Below are 21,462 nucleotides of genomic sequence, written 5' to 3'. Positions count from 1 at the left end.
CTTTGTCACAGCATCATATTCGTAGAGTTGCATTACGGTTTCTCTTTTGCATTTTAACTGACATGGTGGTTTAAGACAAACATTAAAGGCTCTGGGTGGTAGTGAAGACTTGGAAAGGACAGCTGAAGTGGTGAAGAAAACTGAGAATAAAGAAAAGAAGACAAAGAGACTTGATGGCAGAATTAGGAACTACAGGAAAATATGTCAGTGAAGAATAAGTGGTAATAAAAAAGTTGGACAGTCTATGAGATGAAGGAGAAGTAGCCAGGAACACTGGTAGGGCACGTGCATTGCAAAAAGAAAGGTGGAAAAGAAAAAGTGTGTTGCACGTGAGATTGGACAGTATGGAAGGAGAATTGGACTTCTATGAATTGGCTAGACAGAGAGCGTGCGCTTGGAAACAGGAAGTGCAGAAGATTAATTAAATGGTAAATGGCCTGTATTTATATAGCGCTTTACTAGTCCCTAAGGACCCCAAAGCGCTTTACATATCCAGTCATCCACCCATTCACACACACATTCATACACTATTAAGAGGGAGTTGAGGCAACTATGAAAATAATGAAGAGTAGAAAAGTTCCCCAAAAGTTGATTCTGTTCATCTGGATGTTTTCAGTGGGAGGAACATGATGTCTCAGCTGACTGCAGGTTTCCCCAAACTTAAAAACTGTACGTTTGCACAATAACTGAAACCAGCACCACTGAATGAAAGGTTCAGATGATGCAGCTGTAGCAGTGCGGAAATATCTAAGAGAGGGCAGTGGACTTAACCAGACATTTTAACACAAAACTGGAGACGCTGATGAATGCAGAATTGCACCAGTGAACAGCAGGATGGAGATGATGATCCATGAAAAATAAATGTATTTATTTACTAAAACTGAGCCCTTTCACAGCTTATTAGGAGAGCTATTTTTGCCTCCATTGTCACACACCAGTGCACAGCATCCTTAAGCTCTGATGGCACACAAACGTGAGACAGCCGCAGAAATAAGCGTGTCTATGTCTAAAGAAAACCCCAAATGTTCCCTCTTGCACTCAGGTTTGCCCGTGAAAGCTTGGACCAGCTCTCTGAGGTTGCACCATGAATTACGAATATTCTGTTTATTCAACAGCAGCACTGCAGCTAATTGGTCTGATAAAATAGGGGAGGAGGGATAAGATAAGGTCGGTGGGGTGCAGAAAAATCTTATGAATGAAATCCAGTCTATTGACGTCAATGGGGACCTTGACGCAAGGATCACGTGTGTGCGGAAGGAGGGGGTAGAAGACAGCCGCAGCCTCTGTCCGTAGTCCTGAAAATACACGAATTAGGTTCTGACTCCTGTGATAGGAGCACACGAAGAGTCCGAAACCCTGCGACATACAACAATAACAGTAACAAGGATTAACAGCACGTTACAACACGGCACGCGTCACGACGAGCACGGAGTGGATGACTGCAGGACTTCAGCAGCTGTGTGACGTGACGAGGAGGGAAAGCAGGAATTCCCCCGCCGCACACACTGAACTGCAAGTAAGCGGCAACTTATTTTGCATTAAAGCATTTAACCTTGTGCTCTCCGAAAGAAGTACTGTTGCTCATTAATATAAGCGTTCTTAGAAATACTCATAAATGTTTGAAATATTGCAACAAAATTATGATGTCACGCTACAGCTTTGTAGTCAAAGCAAAGCGAGGCGCAGGAAATGTGCAAAATATATAGAAAATGCAGAAAAAGGTGGTAATGCCTGCTGTGTGATGGGTTGGAGGAGGTTTAGTAGATGAATCGGAAGTATTTATGTTCGTCCCAAACTGTGGCACATTTAATTGATTTTATTGAATAAAAATCAATTAGGCCCCAGTCAATATTTTGCGGACACGCAGGCGGTTCGTAAGTCAGGCGTCACGTTGAAGGCAGCTTAAAGTATTGTTATTTGATGTGGTCAAAATTCATTGTTTATAATCAACCGTGTCTGCTCCTACAACCCCTCCTACTTCTCATCTTCAGCCACATCATCTCAATCATCGTCATTTCCAGCAATCATATCCTAGACTGAAACAACTGCACTGTAAAATAAGTAGACTGAAGCTGTAACCGCGGGGACATTCGCATTAAAAACCACAGAGACAACGGCAACCTTTTGTCTCTGCATAACACTGACGTCCATGTTAGTCTGAGATAATGTTGTTTACATGTGAAGTGCGAGTTGCGGGGAGGTTACTGTCGAACAGAGTCTGAGGTGGCTGTATGCTCATGTTTATTTGCTTTTCTGGGAACTGTGACCTGCTGCAACAGTGCAAACAACATTTAAACGGTTAAAAATAACTTGTTGACCTGAAACCTATCAAAAATAGGCCAATCATTTCTCAACATCACCGTTCGATAAAATTATTTGAAGTAACCAAAAAGGAAGGGCTTGATGACAAAATGGGTACAATTACACAGAGTGATGAAGACACTTCAAAAGCCTCTTCATAAATCCTGCTCAGTACAGTCTACTCACGAATATAAGTACATGTATTAGACATTAAACAACAACAACAACACACGAGAACATGTGAAATCCCTTTTTTGGCACAGCCCAGCCTCCACCGCAGGATATGCTGTTCCTGTATCTCCGAAGTGTGTTTACTGCAACTAAAAACAAAAGGATTTTAGCAACTATTTACTAATATACTGATAGAACTGTTGGGTGATTTAACAAACAAAAAGGTTTGTGGTAATTAGCTGAGAACGAAATGACATTAAACTTGAATTGTTTTGCTTTAATAGGGATAAAAAAATCTCACCGTACAACTGGTTGTTTAGGTATTCTTAGAAAATACATTTGAGTTTGCTGTTCCTGCGCATTTTTACAGTGTTTAACTGCTGCATGTGGCACATGGCGATGCAGGCAGGCGGTGGCTTCTGAAAACAAGAGCAGCTTTTTCTGATGGTGTAAACGACTCGGTGTGATAAACGTCTTACCCGTTCCAAAGACGGCATGGCAGTGAATGCGCACCGGTTTGGTTGTTGCGGATTTCAAGATATTTCACTTGTTGCACTCTGGGTTCAACATTGCAGCACCAAGCAGAGCAGCGCGTCAGCAGCAGCGACATTGAGAGATGATTTATTTGATCATGTTTTACGTTTTTTCACTATTTTTCTGCTTCTGCTATCGCTCGCTGCTCTATTCCGGCCCACTTGTCAACCAATCAACATTCAGCAGTCACATATCATCCGCTTCCAGCGACGCGCAGTTAGGATCTTCGAGGACTGCAGGTAGCGCGTCTTGCGTGCGTGAAAACCCACGCCTCCTCTGCCCGGTTTAGTTAACTATAACTACCTTGGTTAGTTACTCCTACACTAGATTCAGGTACACACGCATGCGCGCGCGCGAAAACGCAGAAAGTGAAAACCAGCTGTGCTCTTAGTGTTGCACGGAAACATTGCTCTAGTGCTAGAGCACAGCGTCACGTCCCTCAGTCCTCACTGCGCGAGCTTCTGTTTTCTGTTTGTTTTGTGTTCTGTCTCCACTTTCCTATTTCCCTGTGTGTGTGTGTGTGTGTGTGTGTGTGTGTGTGTGTGTGTGTGTGCGCGTGTGCGTGTGCGCGCGCGCATCAGTCAATGTCTGTCAGGACCTCGTCTGGGCTGCTTCACGCAGGATTTGTGTGTTATTCATGTGTTATTGTATTTCAAATTATAGCGTCACATAATTTCACGTTCACACTTTCCCTCATTCACAGAATTTCTGTGCCACACTACAAATTTTGGTATCGATCCAATACAAAGCAAATACAGGGCCAGTATTGCTGAAGTTACTCAGCAGCTAATTGGGGGAGAATAGTTTGCCATGACTTATGAGATGATTTCTCAATTTGCAAATTCTGAACACATTTTAATCACCACTGTGATTGTTACTTTCCACAATAATTAGCTGACACAACAAAACACACCTTTCAGCTTTTCATGTTTTCAAACTTGGGTTTTGGAGACTTGGAATTAAAAAAATTCTGAATCTAAAGCACAGAAAGTTTGCACGTTTTTCAGAGTGCGTGTTTGAGGTTTAGTTTTTCCAAAGAAATGATTAACACAGTTCAGCGGGCTACATACTGAACTTGAAGGATAAAAGCAAAGTATTGATCCAATCGTGCTAGTATCGATCTGGTATCGATGCTATCGATATTTGGATCAATCCGCCCAACTCTACAATTCGGTTGGATGCGGGTGGAGAAAGGTTTTTACCTTCAGGAGATGTGCAGTCCTCCAAGATCCTTACTGCTTGTCACTGGAGCTGGACTTCTGAAGAAGGTTGATTGTTAGCAAGTGGGCCAGAAGAGAGCAGGGAACAATATCAGAGTTCACCAGAACAGGAGAATTTAAAAAAACTTCAAAGAGCAAAATGTAAATCATGAAAAGTGCAGACAATGGACACTTTCATTGTTTTAACTCTCAGGTTCACTTCAGGTCCCTGTGTGTTATAACTTATGTTACAACTCTTTTTTGTGAACAACTCTAGGAGTAGGGATGGGACTCGAGATGTTCAGTTCCTTGGATTCGTCAAATTTGCTCACCTATCAGTTCCACGTGCACTTACCAGTGCCTTCATTTAAAGGAAATGGCCCTACAGTTCCTCCTGGCTGACTTAACAAAACAAACAACAAAACAAAACAATAAAAGAAGTATAAACCTACAAATAAAACTTGTGAATAACCCAAAAATATATGTAAATCAACAACAACCCCTAGCAAACTTCAAAGTAATAAAAAAAGAATAAATAGCTCCAACAAGAATCGATAACTGATAAGTGATATTGACAATGGAATCTGCATCACTCAGCTCTCATCAGTTTCCATCCCTACGTGTCAGCTCCCAAAACTTTTGGTGACATCTAATAAAAGTAACAGATTTAATGAGATTAATTTCAAATTCATAAAATGAAACGGGACAAAAGGTTTACTAAAGTGTAAACACAGTATGCATTTTTTAGAATATCTTTTCATGGGAGCAATATGTGTGATAGGAGTGGAATGGCTAGTCAAGCACCAGGAGAAGAAACGGTCATGGTTACACTAAAAGTTGTGATTAACTGCAGATAGAAAACAAGCTTTAGCCGTCATATGTGGTACTCACTCATTCACTCATCAAACCCACATATACATCCTTGCATTCTCAGTGAAGATTTGATTCTGTTTCTTCTCTTTTCCAGGGATTTCTGATCTCCTTCACCGCTCACAGAAAGTCCTGTTCTGGCTAGCCATGACTAGATACCATAATCCCTCAAGTGCTTTAATACGGCTGCTTCTTCTGACAGCAGCATCCTTTCTCCATCTGTCCACCTCCAATCCTCTCAGCACCCTTGACAAGCCATACCAACATATGTCAGGGCTGACTGTGTCTGGATATAGGAATATAGGTGGTGAAGAAAGCCAGCCAATGCAGAGACAAGAGGAAGCAGAGCATGAAGAAGAGCTTTTTAAAAATGTTGATCCCAAAAAACTAGCAGCAGTTTTACTAGAGGCACTGAATAATTCAAAAGCAGAGCAAATGAGCGAAGGAGAGGGGCGTGATGGAATGGAAGAAGAGATGACGGCAGAGAAAGAGGAATATAAAAACAAAGATTCATACAGAAAATTGAGAACGATTGAGGGAGCAGACCGAGACAGAGACGGACGACAAGAGTTAGAGCTGCTAATGGCGACACAGGGGAAGGAGCAGGAAACGGGGGAAGAGGAAGAGAGGAAGAAAGCACAAAAAGAAGAGGAGCTGACCGAGAGGGTGACCAGTCGTACTACAAGCCACACAGTCGAAATAGCAAGAGAGAAGCCTCCCACTGGCTCAGATGGAAGAGGCGATAATGGACAGAGTACTGGTTCCCAGCAGGGATCAACCAGCCCTGATCAAGCCAGTAGTGAGGAGGAGGAACAGCTCAGCCCTGAGGAGCTAAAAAGTCTTGAGATGATGATGAAGGAATTCCCTGCTTTGAATGTGCCCATTAAGAGGGAAGGAGACTCTGAGCAAAGTCACAGAGAAAGCAGAGACTACAGCTACAACGACATCATGCCCATAAATAAAGGCAGTGACCTTGCTATCACTAAGAAAAAGCTTAAATGGCAAGAAGAGACGCAGAAAGCTCTCAGCTTCCCAAAGTTCAGAGGAGATAATTTTATGGATGAATTTGATGACAGTAATCATAACTCAGCAGACCTCCAGGCTCCAAGAGAACAGACGATGGAAGATGATGATCCAGACGAGGAGGAGGAAGAAGATGAGGAGGTGTTGAGTCCAGAGGAAGAGGAGGCTCAGGCCAAAGGTGAGCAGGAGGAGATGAGGAGACAGGCAGCTGAGGCACAAAGAGCCAAGATGGAGGAGGAGATGCTAGCTGATATTGCCTCAGACATGCTGCTGCGGTACATGGTCAAACAGAATAACGGGAACAAGCAGTACAGCTCTTCTCTCTCCAGCGCTGCAGAGGATAAAAGGTCTGACGAAGAACAGGAAGTCACAGAGGAAGACGATATTGATCCTCAGACCATTGACAAGCTTATAGAGATCTCCAGCAAGCTCCACCTCCCTGCTGATGATGTGGTGGACATCATCAGTGACGTGGAGAAGAAGAAGAAGAAAGACTTGTCGCCTGACGTGATATCAGGTTGGCGACGACCTTTATCCCCCATATCTTCACCATTTTCATCGGAATCACAGATTTCAAGCAATCAAAATGACATTCCCGCCTCTAACCAACCATTTCCAGCAGCTCATTTCCTCAAAACTTGGTTGCAGAAGAAAAATCCAACAAGATCAGAGGATCTCTGGAACAAACCTGCAAAACCTCAGCTTGGCAATCAAAATATCTGGGCCCAGCCTCCTGTGCCGATCAAACAGGACCTCTGGCTCACGTCACCTAAAGCTGCTTGGACTAGATATCCTCACTATCCCCTTTTCCCCCACACTTATCCTTCCTACTACCAGAAGAAGCCCTACAAAGGCTACCCCATCTATGTTCCTCCTGCACCCAGACTTAAACCCTATTACTTGATCCTTAAGCCCGCTCTCACTCTCAACAACTTCCTCACTCATTCAGTGGATGATGTTTATGCTTTTTCTCCCAAAAGGCGATACAACAGCTGGGTCCAACCTAAGCTGAGAAAACCCCCTACAGGCCAACAGCAGAAGTCTTACTACACCAGATACCCTCTCTCTTTGTACCCTTGGACATTTCAGCCAGCGTCCAACCCCAAACTACATCCACTTCCCAGAATCCATTCTCAGCAGAAGCAGCTGTATTACTCAGCCCCAGCGCCTGCAGATTATTATGTGGCTGGAAAGCAGCCAGACAGTAACTATGATGATCTGGAGAAATACATACAGCAGATATCCATGAAGAAGCCATACATGATGGACTGAGTACAGACATGAGAAGAAGGACAAGAAGAAGAAGAGCCACAAGCAGAAAAGAGTGTATTTATTTATGTTAAAGTATTTAGGTGGTTTTTCATATGTAATAAGTTTCCTGTAATCATTTTGATTGGTTATGATTGAGACAAGGACACCACAGAAGACTTTTCCCCAGAGGTGGTCTGGATAAAACGGATGAAAGATGTACAACTGCACTCATTTCCTTTGCTATCCTTTAACTTTTCTTGACAACATTCTCTATATGGACATTTTAAAATGCCAACAAAGGAGGATGTTTAAATATGCTGTTACCTGTACCGAAGGCCTTTTTCAGAATCAGTCAGATGAATTTGAAAACATTTATTCCCATGTTGGCTCTACTGTCAGGAATGATAGTTTTGGCATTAAAATTTGAAAATTATCAAATTAAAATAGTTTCCTCAAAATTATGCCTGGCCAAAAGATACCAAAAGTCCCCCCTCAGTGGAAGGAAATAGCCCCCAAAGGCAGGGTGTCCATACATTCTTTCACTATCACCTCTTAGAAATCAAAAGCCACTCCCTATAATTATCTTTTAAATGACCACATGTTTATGTAAATGTATCAGTTTTTTATTGTTCATATAAAAGGATAAATTTTTGATGGAAAGCACGTTTCTGTGAATGTATACTCACACATATCCACCAAAGCTCTTTATAATAAAACATAATGCATCAAAAAGCCAGACTACCACCAATATAATAGCTTGGATGACTCATTCTTTTGCATAACTTCAACAACCTTGTTGCTACGGTGATAACAAATTCAGCCAAACCCTGGCTAGAAAACAGTCCAGTGTTTTACACGTCCTGCTATTGGAGGAGGATGTAATGGTGGAGCCATACTGATCTTTTCATGGAGATATTTAAAAGCAAAAGAATAATTCTACATTTTCAGTCACTCTCAACAGATTCCTTAGAAGCAGCAGTTTGCATTTAATACATTACTTTTCTAAGCAAGATGGCCTTTGTAGTTTTTTAGTAAATGTTACAAGTTTCTATTTTACAAGAAGTGTTGTTGGCACTAAGTGCTCTGAAATCCCAGTTTCACACATTTTTTTTAAACTTTTATTTTATTCGTTCTTTTTTTAATTTGTCATTTTTTAATTCAGTTTTAATTCGGCTTATTTTTCCCATTTTTCCCATTATCCAAATGTTGATTATAGGAAAACTCTCCTGTAATGGTGGTTCAGTGTTTAGTAACATCCCTTCACCTCATATCAAGAAGGCTCTAGTTTCAAATCTCCTAATTAGCGAGAATCCCACAATGAAAAACATACATGATACATGTACTGGTTCTAAATTTGCCAAAGTACGAATGCAAGGCAGGTCAAATGCAGATCAAATGTGTACGTGTAGGGAATAAAGCAATGCAAGAACAGAGTAAAATGGTAAGGTTTGGTGTGAAGCACTTTGTGTGGTCATTCAGACTAAAGTGCATAATGCAAATGTTCTCACCATCTTAACAGTTTGCTCATGTTTATGTTTGCTCCACATTTCCAAACATTTTTCAATGACAATGACACAAAAAGAAACTTTGTACAGCCTGATTTTCGTTTTCACATGGATACTAATAATAATTCATCAATAAAAACTTTCTTTTGCTACTTTTTCTATTTTTCCAATCGAAAAGAGGTTTTCCACTTTGGCTTGTTGGTGTTCATCTTTGTCATCATCAAGGTATCAGCGCAGCATCTTGGCATTGAAAGTGTCATAGAAAAAAGTAACCATGAGCTACGAGTAACAAAAAGAATGAACTGAACTTTTGTCATTTTTAATGATTTGTTGCTTTTTTTATGCTTTTCTTTTTGGCTTATTAATAAAGAAAGGGGCTGAGACACAGTAGAGGGTACAATGTCTGCACGTTTATGTATACTTGCATCTGGAAAATAACTTTTTTTAAAGACATTTATGCATCAATGAAAAAAGTATAAAAAAAAATCTTAAAGATGAATGAAACAAAAACGTCAGTGTACCTACTACTAACTGTTTGCGTCATGTATGCAATGAGTGTTACCAACGCTCTTTCTAAATGTAACTCATTGTAACCGCTGTAATAAATATGTGTTTGCTGGATGTAAATGTCCATGTCAATTACTATTTTACTACACATAAAGAAATAAAGAAAAATATTTTTATTAAAAAAAATGTTTCATTTTGGACACAAAGAGACTGTGAGAGAGAGACAGCAACAGCAAAGTCGTCATCTCATCGAACCTGGACACTTTGGTCGGCAACATGTGTGACTTTGGTGACCAAAGTAAAGCTGAACACTTCTGATGGTGAGCTTGCAGTTGTCACATCACGACAGTGATTATCAGTATAGGCTTTTCCCTACTGTCTGTTTGCTGAGTGCCTGACTGACTGCCTTTGTGTATTCATCAGTGTTCTCAGTCTTGAAAAGAGTGCTAGATTCAATAAACTGCTCAACCAGGACGGTAAAGATCATTCTCGGGCTGCTACCAGAATGCATGATGTACTGTGCTCGCTTGGACCATATTTGTGCCAGTCCAATTTGGTTGAAGTATGATCATAATCATGAGCAGCTCAATAGAGAACTGCAGTCTTACTTCCCAACATACATGTCTGTGCGGGCCAGCAGTATGCATATATGGATGGACTTTGAGGCTGGGAAAACCTACACTTATCCTATGTAGCCCCAAGAGAATGTGCTTGTCCAGGGTCTCATTGGGGCCCAACTATGTGAAAAAACCCACACAAGTAACACTGTGGATTAGCCGATGCAGGCCTGACAAGAGCCCCCACGACAATCTTCTGTGAGTGCACGACCAACCACTCCACACCAGCTACTCTGCTCTGGAAAAAACTGGATATTACCAATTCTGTTTTGAGACGTGAAGACAGAGACACCAGCAACCGTAGTGAATTGTCTTGCATGGGCCAGAGCAGGCAACACTGAAGCTATCGCCTGCTATGGAAATTTTCAGGGGAGCACCTGGTCTTGTTAGGAGAGATGGCATCCATCCACTTTGGATGGAGCAGCTCTTATTTCTGTAACCTTCTGGAGCAGGAAGCAGGGTTGCAGTCTTACAAATTTCTTTGCAGTTTCTCTCCTCCTGTTGTCCCCCAAATCCCCATCCCCTTAGAGACTGTGTCTGGTCCCCGACCACCAAAAAACAAAAATCCACAGAAAATGAAAGGAAAAACAATATAACAACATACTGCACTAACGAGTAAAACAGTGCAAGTCTCTCTGTCTTCTAAGTCCCTGTTAGTACATGAATTAATAATTGATCAACATGCTGATTATTCTACCTTACAGAAACCTGTTTACATCAGGATGATTATGTAAGTTGATAGGTTTGTAGCATAAACCTATTCGCTGGAACGTTGAAGGCAATATGATTACACCGCAAAGCAAGACACAAATCATCATCATCATCAACTTTATTTATAAAGCACTTTAAAACAACCACAGCTGACACAAAGTGCTGTACATTGGAACTGTAAAATAAAATTACATGAGATATAAATAAAAAACAAATAAAAGAAGAGTGAAATCATTAATTAAATAACTACTGCATTAAAAAAGAAACTAAGTCTCACTGAGGTTAAAAGCCAAGGAATAAAAGTGGGTTTTAAGACGTGATTTAAAAGTGGACAGTGAAGGGGCCTCTCTAACATGCATGGGCAAATTATTCCATAATTTTGGAGCCACAATAGAGAAGGCCCTGTCCCCTCTGAGCTTCCTCCTGGATCTCGGTACCTCCAGGAGCAGCTGGTCAGCTGACCTGAGAGACCGACAGGGTATGTGGGGATGAAGAAGCTCAGAGAGGTAAGGCGGGGCAAGACTGTGTAGACATTTAAAAACAAACATAAGAATTTTAAAATTAACTCTAAAAGACACAGGCAGCCAGTGCAGAGAGGCCAGCACGGGGGTTATATGCTCTCTTTTTCGAGTTCCTGTTAGGAGTCGTGCAGCCGCATTTTGAACCAGCTGCAGACGTGAGAGCAATGACTGACTGACCCCCACATAAAGTGAGTTACAGTAGTCCAGACGGGAAGAAATAAAAGCATGGATCACTGTTTCAAGGTGCTGCCTCGAAAGAAAAGATTTTAGTCTTGCCAGTCGCCTTAAATGATAAAAACTGGACTTCACCACTGCTCTGATTTGGTTGTCCAATTTAAAATCACTGTCCAACTTAAAACCAAGGTCAGTAACAACAGATTTAAAATAGACTTCCAGGGATCCTAAAACAACAGAGGAGGACTCACAGGGACCACTGGGTCCAAACACCAACACTTCTGTTTTCTTTTTATTAAAATTTAAAAAGTTTCGAGCCAACCAAGCTTTAATGTCATCTAGACATGTCAAGAGAGGTTTTATGGAGATGGATAGGCAAGCTTCTTCATGTTACTCGTGCACGGGAGAGAACCGGACAAACGCCGTTCCTTCGCTTGGCCCCAGTTGCTCTCCTCCGTTCTCCCGTACCACTGTCCTGTCCTTAGGTTACATGAATATGCATAGGTTCATTAACATATGACGTCTACATACACACAAAGAGTACCTTGCCCGTGTGTGTGTGTGTGTGTGTGTGTGTGTGTGTGTGTGTGTGTGTGTGTGTGAGGTACTGCTGATCAAAGGGTCATAAAAGCACACAAGCAAACATCCTTGGTCAGGAAGAGGGTAGACCCCCCCTCATCCTAGATAACACAGTAAGGAAGTCCAGCCGTTCATTTATACACAAAAAGCACTTAGACTAGAACAGACGTAGCTACGTTAATCCTACCATAACACAATTAAACAAGGTACGACCTCTCCCATGCTCCCAGGATGTAGGTGTGCATTCCTGGAATGCACACCAAGCCTTTGCGGCCTGCTAAAGATCACACATCCTATCACTACACAAGTGATTATACACCTCTAAGCATATATGGTTAAATATTTCAAAGCATAAATGACAATCAACAATACAAACTCTAACATAAGTGATAATGAATAAACACTAACTGTCTGAATCCTCGAAGCACAGGCCGAGGAGGGGGTGTGGCAGCAATCTTCCACACTAAAGACCAGACAGAGTTTTGAAAGCCTGATGCATTTTTCAACCAAACCTGAAAACTCAAAAGCCAGTTCTTTTGCTGCTGTTATCTATCATCCACCTGGACCTTACTCTGATTTCTCTGACTTTTTATCTAATTTCCCTCAGTGTGGGATTAAATACATTTTAAATCTATTTCCAATATTAGACTCAACTGAATTTTTTAAATGTGTAAAAGAAACCATCCACCACGTTATTCACACTCTAGACCTATTCTGACAAATGGCATAAAACCTGAACATCTAACAATATTCTCCAAAGATCCTCTTTTGCCCGGTCATTTCCTAATACCATTCACATTTACAATTATGGATTATACAGCAGTGAGGAATTCATTTCATTACGGTAGACACCTTTCAGAAAGTGCTTACTTTTAATTCCTCCACTTTTCTTTTCTTCAATTGCATGCATCATCTTGTGTATATCATTATCTTGTTAATGGTTTTACATCTTCACTGCGTATGAGTGTGGATACTGTGGATCCTCAGCAGAGGTAGCAAAAGTACAGACTTAAATAGAACTACACATACTACTGTTGACAAATACTCTAGTAAAAGTTGAAGTACTGATTCAACTTCTTTACTCAAGTAAAAGTGAAAATGTAGCTCTTTTGAGGATATCTCTACCAGCTGTGCAAAGTGAACCTTGTGTAATAATAAAATTTGTAGATGGGAATACAAAATTTAATTTAGTCTAAATTTTAATTCTAGTAAATGCACTCGGCTTGAGTCAACTAAGTAGAACAAAGAAAAGGAAGGAACATCTGTTTTTAAAAATTCATCATGAGGAAATTAATCACGTCACGATTATTTCTACTGAGAGCTAACAAACAAACAAACAAACCAAAAAATCATCCACTTTAACCCCTGATAGTTTTGCCTGTTTGTTTATTTTGTTTTTTACCTCTTTTTATGCCACATCTGCTGGTCATTAATACACAAAAAGGATTGCTTTTCATGAGTTACAGGTTCAGATTGGTTTGATGTTGATGAAGGACCAATGTGACGTGAAATAACAACTGAAATGCTTCAAACAAAACGTTAGGAGCATTGAAAATATAAGGAGTAGAAAGTACAGATGTTTGGTTAAAAATGTAGGGAGTAAAAGTAAAACTAACTAATCCAGTATAGTTTTTTTTTCCAGCACGATAACCAGGCTGACAAAAAGTCAGAGCTCCGTTGAGCCAAACATTCCTTTAACCTTAACCAGCAATAACTTCATGAATTTTGTCACAAATAAAATGTTAACCATTAGCGAAAAAAGTGACTCATTTCAGGGCTGCTGATATTTATTTAGACTCTCCAATTAGATTCTCCAACTGATCTTTCTTAGCTCACTTCAATAATTACTTTCTCCAAACGATCAGCGCCTCTAACAGTGGACTCGTCTCTGTGCTTGTCCTGCTAGACCTCAGTGCAGCGTTCGTTACTGTCGACCATACATTCTGTTTACATTATACATGCTTCCCTTAGGCAGCATCATTAGAAGACATAGCATACATTTTCACTGCTATGCTGATGACACCCAGCTCTATCTGTCCATGAAGCCAGATAACACACACCAATGAGTTAAACTGCAGGAATGTCTTAAAGACATAAAGACCTGGACGGCCGCTAACTTTCTGCTTCTTAATTCAGATCAAACTGAGGTTATTGTACTCGGCCCTGAAAATCTTAGAAATATGGTATCTAACCAGATTCTTACTCTGGATGGCATTACCGTGGCCTCCAGTAACGCTGTGAGGAACCTTGGAGTCATTTTTGACCAGGACATGTCCTTCAACGCACATATTAAACAAATATGTAAGACTGCTTTCTTCCATTTGTGCAACATCTCTAAAATTAGAAATATCCTGTCTCAGAGTGACGCTGAAAAACTAGTTCATGCATTTATTACTTCCAGGCTGGACGACTGTAATTCATTATTATCAGGATGTCCAAAAAACTCACTGAAAAGCCTTCAGCTGATCCAAAATGCTGCAGCAAGAGTCCTGACAGGGACTAGAAAGAGAGAGCAGATTTCTCCTGTTTTGGCTTCGCTTCATTGGCTTCCTGTTGAATCCAGAATTCAAAATCCTGCTCCTCACATACAAGGTCTTAAATAATCAGGCCCCATCTTATCTTAATGACCTTGTAGTACCATATCACCCTATTAGAGCGCTTCGCTCTCGCTCTGCAGGCCTACTTGTTGTTCCTAGAGTATTTAAAAGTAGAATGGGAGGCAGAGCCTTCAGTTTTCAGGCCCCTCTTCTGTGGAACCAGCTTCCAGTTTGGATTCAGGAGACAGACACTATCTCTACTTTTAAGATTAGGCTTCAAACTTTCCTTTTTGCTAAAGCATATAGTTAGGGCTGGACCAGGTGACCCTGAATCCTCCCTTAGTTATGCTGCAATAAATGTAGGCTGCCGGGGGATTCCCATGATGCATTGAGTTTTTCCTTTCCAGTCACCTTTCTCACTCACTATGTGTTACAGTTTTTTCTGAATGCTTAAACCCTAACTGTGATTCCTGTAGCACAATCTCTAAAACTATTCAGACTTATAGCAAAACCACTCACTGAGTTTGCAAAACTAAAAGCACAAAAACTGCTTTGCACTCAGTTTGCAATTTTGTAACACACACTTTGCAAAACTGTAGGCACAATTCACTGCACAACACTCAATTACCAAATTTCCAACACACTCCTAGCAAAAGTATACACATGTATGGCTATCATTAACACTAACTTGCCAACTGTCTTGCACACTTTCACATGTGAAAACTTTTTTAGATAATTAGTTCACTTTGCAATCAGCCTAAGCACTATAATACAGGTAAGCTGTGTGTGCGGAGTACAATGGAGGGAGCAGAAAGAGTGAGAAGTAGAGGAGGCCGAGGAAGAGGACGTGGAGGTGAAGAAGTAGGATGAAGAGGACGACAAGGACAAGGAGGAGCAAGAGGAAGACGAGAAGGGGGGAGAGGAAGATGAGGAGGGGGGAGAGGAAGGGTAGGAAGAGTAAGAAATAGAATTGCTGATGACATCAGAGCTACAATAGTGGACCATGTCATCAACCGTGGAATGACCCTGAGGGAAGCTGGCCAACGGGTCCAGCCTAACTCGAGCTGCTACACTGTAGCAAGTACCATAAGGACATCTTGAAATGAGAATCGGTTAGTACAGTCACTTCGCACAAAGATTTGTAGCACTGCCGTATGCCAATGAGAAACACACCAATACCATTGATGTAAAAATACTGAAATTGTTACTTTACAGAATTGCTAGATGACCAGATGCTGGGGGCAGAGGAAGCATGTTCACTGCAGACCAAGTAACCCATATAGTCATTATGGCGATTGCAAATAATCCTATACTTGGAAATAAACACTTGTGTTTGTTTTGATGTGTTTGAATAAACACCAGTACTTGAAGTTTGGATCCCTCTATGCTTATGGATCTATGACAGAAGTATGAGCTCAAACTGACATAGCCTACCTTGTGCACAGAGAAAGCAAAGGCCAGATGTGTTTTATATTCATACCATCAGTGTGCAGTTGGCGCATTGTGTGCTTAGTAGATGATGGCTTGTGTGTACTGTTTGATACGGAAACACCATTTTTACGAAGGTGTGAAGAGTTAATCTAGCTGTGTTTGCTTTTGCAAGAGAACTACAATGTTTTGATTATTGGGTGACAGGTTTTCTTATTTGTGTGAAGAGTTTTGCAAAATTAGCCAATAGTTACAAAAAATGTGCTTAAGCAATCAGAAAAAACTGTAACAGACCTCTCTGCATTGAATCATGTCTGTTATTAACCTCTGTCTCTCTTCCACAGCATGTCTTTTATCCTGTCTTCCTTCTCTCACCCCAACCGGTCGCAGCAGATGGCCCCGCCCCTCCCTGAGCCTGGTTCTGCCAGAGGTTTCTTCCTGTTAAAAGGGAGTTTTTCCTTCCCACTGTCGCCAAAGTGCTTGCTCATAGGGGGTCATATGATTGTTGAGGCGACCGTTGCTGTGATTTGACGCTATATAAATAAAATTGAATTGAATCAAAATGGATTTGTTAAATATAGGCAGGGTTTTCATAATGTAAGACGAGTCCTCAACGTTCTTCATAATCAAAGTGAACAGGAAGATACAGCCATTCCCTCGCTTGACATGGAGAAAGATTTTGATAGAATCAAATGGCCATATCTCTTTGATGTCATTGTTAGATTTGGGTTTGGTAAATCATTTTTGCATTGGATCAAGCTGTCATTCTGTTGCTCAGGTTCTAACTAATGAGATAATTTCTGAACCATTTGACATTAAAAGAGGGTGTCTGCAGGGTTCTCCACCTTTATTCCTTTTAGCTATTGAACCTTTGGCAATAGGTGTTAGCACCAGTGGACAAATACAAGGTGTTAAGATTGGTAGACAGGACCATAGAATTGCTTTATTTGCTGATGATGTCATTTTATTTTTAAAAATCTTTATTTTTAAAGCTAAAAACTTCTGTGTCTGCAGTAAAAGGATTTAATAGACCAGTTTGGGCCTTCTCAGGGTATAAAGTAAATGTAACAAAACCATCATTAATGTTACTTAAACAAGGGTATAGTCAAAACGTAAGTCAGAATATATCTGGGTTGACTGTTAATTCTGAATTCACTTATAGGCATTAAAATAGTTCCTTCACTAAAAGATGTGGTGCTTCTTAACTATAATACAATTCTACAGAAAATTTCTAAAGATCTGGAGCGTTGTATAAGTTTATAATAACATCTGTTATTGGAAGGATAAGTGGTCTTAAAATAAATGAATGTTTCAGAATGTCCCACTGGCTCCTCCTACTGGATTGTTTACCAATCTAGCATCATTACAGTTTTTTCTGATTGCTTAAGCACATTTTTTGTAACTATTGGCTAATTTTGCAAAACTCTTCACACAAATAAGAAAACCTGTCACCCAATCATCAAAACATTGTAGTTCTCTTGCAAAAGCAAACACAGCTAGATTAACTCTTCACACCTTCGTAAAAATGGTGTTTCCGTATCAAACAGTACACACAGGCCATCATCTACTAAGCACACAATGCGCCAACTGCACACTGATGGTATGAATACAAAACACATCTGGCTTTTGCTTTCTCTGTGCACAAGGTAGGCTATGTCAGTTTGAGCTCATACTTCTGTCATAGATCCATAAGCATAGAGGGATCCAAACTTCAAGTACTGGTGTTTATTCAAACACATCAAAACAAACACAAGTGGTTATTTCCAAGTATAGGATTATTTGCAATCGCCATAATGACTATATGGGTTACTTGGTCTGCAGTGAACATGCTTCCTCTGCCCCAGCATCTGGTCATCTAGCAACTCTGTAAAGTAACAATTTCAGTATTTTTACATCAATGGTATTGGTGTGTTTCTCATTGGCATACGGCAGTGCTACAAATCTTTGTGCGAAGTGACTGTACTAACCGATTCTCATTTCAAGATGTCCTTATGGTACTTGCTACAGTGTAGCGGCTCGAGTTAGGCTGGACCCGTTGGCCAGCTTCCCTCAGGGTCATTCCACGGTTGATTACATGGTCCACTATTGTAGCTCTGATGTCATCAGCAATTCTATTTCTTACTCTTCCTACCCTTCCTCTCCCCCCTCCTCATCTTCCTCTCCCCCTTCCTCGTCTTCCTCTTGCTCCTCCTTGTCCTTGTCGTCCTCTTCATCCTACTTCTTCACCTCCACGTCCTCTTCCTCGGCCTCCTCTACTTCTCACTCTTCCTGCTCCCTCCATTGTACTCCGCACACACAGCTTACCTGTATTATAGTGCTTAGGCTGATTGCAAAGTGAACTGATTATCTAAAAAAGTTTTCACATGTGAAAGTGTGCCAGACAGTTGGCAAATTAGTGTTAATGATAGCCATACATGTGTATACTTTTGCTAGGAGTGTGTTGGAAATTTGGTAATTGAGTGTTGTGCAGTGAATTGTGCCTACAGTTTTGCAAAGTGTGTGTTACAAAATTGCAAACTGAGTGCAAAGCAGTTTTTGTGCTTTTAGTTTTGCACACTCAGTGAGTGGTTTTGCTATAAGTCTGAATAGTTTTAGAGATTGTGCTACAGGAATCACAGTTAGGGTTTAAGCATTCAGAAAAAACTGTAATCAGAGAGTTTATTTAGAACAAGAAGCGTCCCCGCATTTGCTTGTCTTTGTTGCATCTTCCCTTCGACACAGGGGGGTTGAAATGCCCCCAACTTTTACTGGCATTATCTGGCTATTCAACTAAGGACAATAATGTTTTATTTTTCATCCCAAAATATCCCTTCTTGGGTGGGGATGGAAACAAATTCTCTTAAAATGCCATTAAACTTGTACTTATACTCTGCACAGCCAAAACAATTAAAGAAAGAAACAAATAATCCTATAGTCTGAAACATGATTGAAGTTTGGTTTACAGTAAAAGAAATGAGGAATATTAAGAATAATCTCTCTCGGTTTAGTCCTATTTGGAAAAATGCTTTATTTGTACCAGGAAATGTGGACGCAGGGTTCCAGGTTTGGGCATTGGGTACATTTGGGCTATTTCTATTTTGTTTTTGGTTTTTTTCCCTTCTTTTTGTTTCCTTCAATATGTATAAATGCCACATAATATACTAATGTGTGCACATTTCATGTGTTTTTATTTGATGTATGCTTGGGTGAGAGCAGGGATGGGAGGTGAGGGTGTGTGTGTGTGTGTGTGGGGGGGGGGGGGGGGGGGGGGTTCTTACTACTGCGGCATATTACTGTGAAAACAAATCTTTGTATGTGGTTGCAAAAGCACTAAAAATATTGTTTTTAAAAAAAGAGATAATTTTTATGTATTACAGTTTTTCTCAAATGTTAAAACACAAAAGCCAATCCTGTAACCCAAATGACCAGTAGTCTAAACACATTTACTAAATGTAGCCACCATATTCCAGTACCATAAACACATGTCACATGAAGACACAATTCACAAAACACAACCCTCTGTACTCATAAATCTAAACACATTTTTCCTTGCTAAAACACATGTTGCAAAACAACTCTGCTCATATCCTCAAATGAAAGCCCATGTGATGCAAAATGCTTGCCACAGTCACCAATCTTTGAACACAGGGAACACACCTGGCGTCATTCACTACACACAATGACTCAAAATTGAAGACACTTGTTGCTAATGCTGTACCCACATGTAAAAGCAAGTTCAGAGTGCACAGTATGCTGAAGGTTCCAAACAAACACAATGGATGAAGGCAGAGTCAGGGGAAGAGGAATTTGATGCAGAGGAGGGAGATAAGATAAGATAAGATAAGATAACCTTTATTAGTCCCACACGTGGGAAATTTGTTTTGAGAAGAGCTGGCCCTGGAAGAAGAGGAGCAGGCCAATGAGGAAGAGGAGTTCAAATGAGAGGAGGAAGAGGAGCGACCAACGAGGAAGAGGAGAAGGCCAACATGGGAGAGGAGAAGGTCCAGGAGGGAGAGCAAGACAACCTCGCACCATCATTATGGACGAGATGCGAGCAACAGCTCAGCGACATGATGCCGCACAGTGATTGTGGTGTGTGTGTGGTGTGAATAACGTAAATAAAAAAACTTCACACCCTGTTCATGTTTTCAAGATTACTGTTGTGTGCAATAGATTCTGTTTTTGCATTGAGTTGTGTTACAGTAGTGTACGTACATGCAGGATTTTCTATAGATTTATACTACTCATATGAAACTCACAAATCTAAATGCCTAATCCTCTGCAGAGATCTACGACGATCCGTTACTGTATAGTTTCTAAAATATGCATTGGCAGTTATGGAACAAAGAACCTTCTCACAAATTGAGCATTGTGTTTTCAATTGTTTTGCTGTAGTGTGTAATGCTGTGTATAGTGTTTACAGTTTTGACAGCTTCGAGCTGCTCTCTTGGTGTGGGAGTTTGAGTTTTGCAGTGGGAAGGTGTGGTTGTGTTTATGTAGCTTTAGAGAAGGGTGTTGTGTTTGGACATTGGGGGACCTGGTGGTAACGTTTGTGAAATGTGTTTTAGCATTTGAGAAAAACTGTAATCTCAGTATGCTGTGTTTATATTGTGTTTTTTGTTGTTGTATTATTTTCTATACAGTGAAAACCAAGTTTAAAACAAATTTCCATTACTTTGCAACGAACAATAACGTTTTCTGATTCTGATTTAGCATGATTTGTCTCTCCTCTGCACGTGTTGAACAATGTAAACCTCTCTTGTCTTGTCCCAACCTGAGATGTCCTTCTGATATACTCATTTTTAATCTTGCCCATCCTCATTATTCAATTTTTCCAATAAAAATAATTACATGTTGTGCTCTTTCACCTCCTTCTCCACCTTCTGTTTTTTGGTAAGTGTCACCATCTCTGAACCATATTCATTCAACACAAACAAAGTTGAAAACCAGCCCAAAGACACATTAAAGCGATCACCACAGTTATTCTACTGTAGAAACGTTGTGTAGAAATGGAGGCTACAATGCTGGAAGCCTGACTTATCGTTTGTTTGCCATCATCTCCATCACATCAGTCTGCACTCCCCCTCTACTAGTCATTTAGTCTCTGTTCTCACCTACACACTCCTGCCTTTTCTTTTTTTCTCACTGCCTCCTATCACACCTCATCCCTTTCCTATGTCAATATTGTATTCAGCCAACAGCAGCACTTTTCACCAGCAACCTGTTGGGCAATGGCATTGGAGACCATCACTGTTAACCTGGACCCTGACTGATCTGGTATAGACGACTCTGTTTTGAATCCACATGTTTGATTTAGCAAAGACTTCACACTGGATGCCTTTTCTGACACATGTGTGTGACAAACTGATTCATGTTTACTCCATGTGATGCATGGATGAACCAGTAACTGAAACAGACAGATGGGAGGGATATAAGGTTGAAGTATAAGGGTGAAAATGTAGGCTACCCTGAAAAAGAATGAATTTCAGCTCATGAAATAAATAGGATGACAAAGAAAAACAGAAGAATACAAAAAAGCGAATCTGTCAGGTGCC

The 21,462-nt window shown here is 40.6% G+C and overlaps 1 protein-coding gene across 1 annotated transcript; it reads left to right on the top strand.

The window, feature by feature from the left end:
- The first annotated feature begins 1,263 nt into the window (after window positions 1-1,263).
- Window positions 1,264-9,547, top strand: vgf (VGF nerve growth factor inducible). The gene is made up of 2 exons (XM_085255065.1): window positions 1,264-1,516; window positions 5,173-9,547. The coding sequence occupies exon 2, from the start codon at window positions 5,223-5,225 to the stop codon at window positions 7,368-7,370; it is 2,148 nt and encodes a 715-aa protein (XP_085111191.1). The 5' UTR covers window positions 1,264-1,516; window positions 5,173-5,222; the 3' UTR covers window positions 7,371-9,547.
- Window positions 9,548-21,462: the final 11,915 nt, after the last annotated feature.

Source organism: Mchenga conophoros, linkage group LG3, assembly GCF_057382185.1.
Source record: "Mchenga conophoros isolate Kocher_MC1m ecotype Shallow Benthic linkage group LG3, M_conophoros_male_GT1.1, whole genome shotgun sequence".
Classification (NCBI taxonomy): domain Eukaryota; kingdom Metazoa; phylum Chordata; class Actinopteri; order Cichliformes; family Cichlidae; genus Mchenga; species Mchenga conophoros.
This window is presented reverse-complemented; position numbering and strand designations above follow the sequence as displayed.

What these genes read in the sequence shown, in the direction of transcription:
- vgf (XM_085255065.1), top strand. Translation starts at nt 5,223, where the DNA reads ATGACTAGATACCATAATCCCTCAAGTGCTTTAATACGGCTGCTTCTT.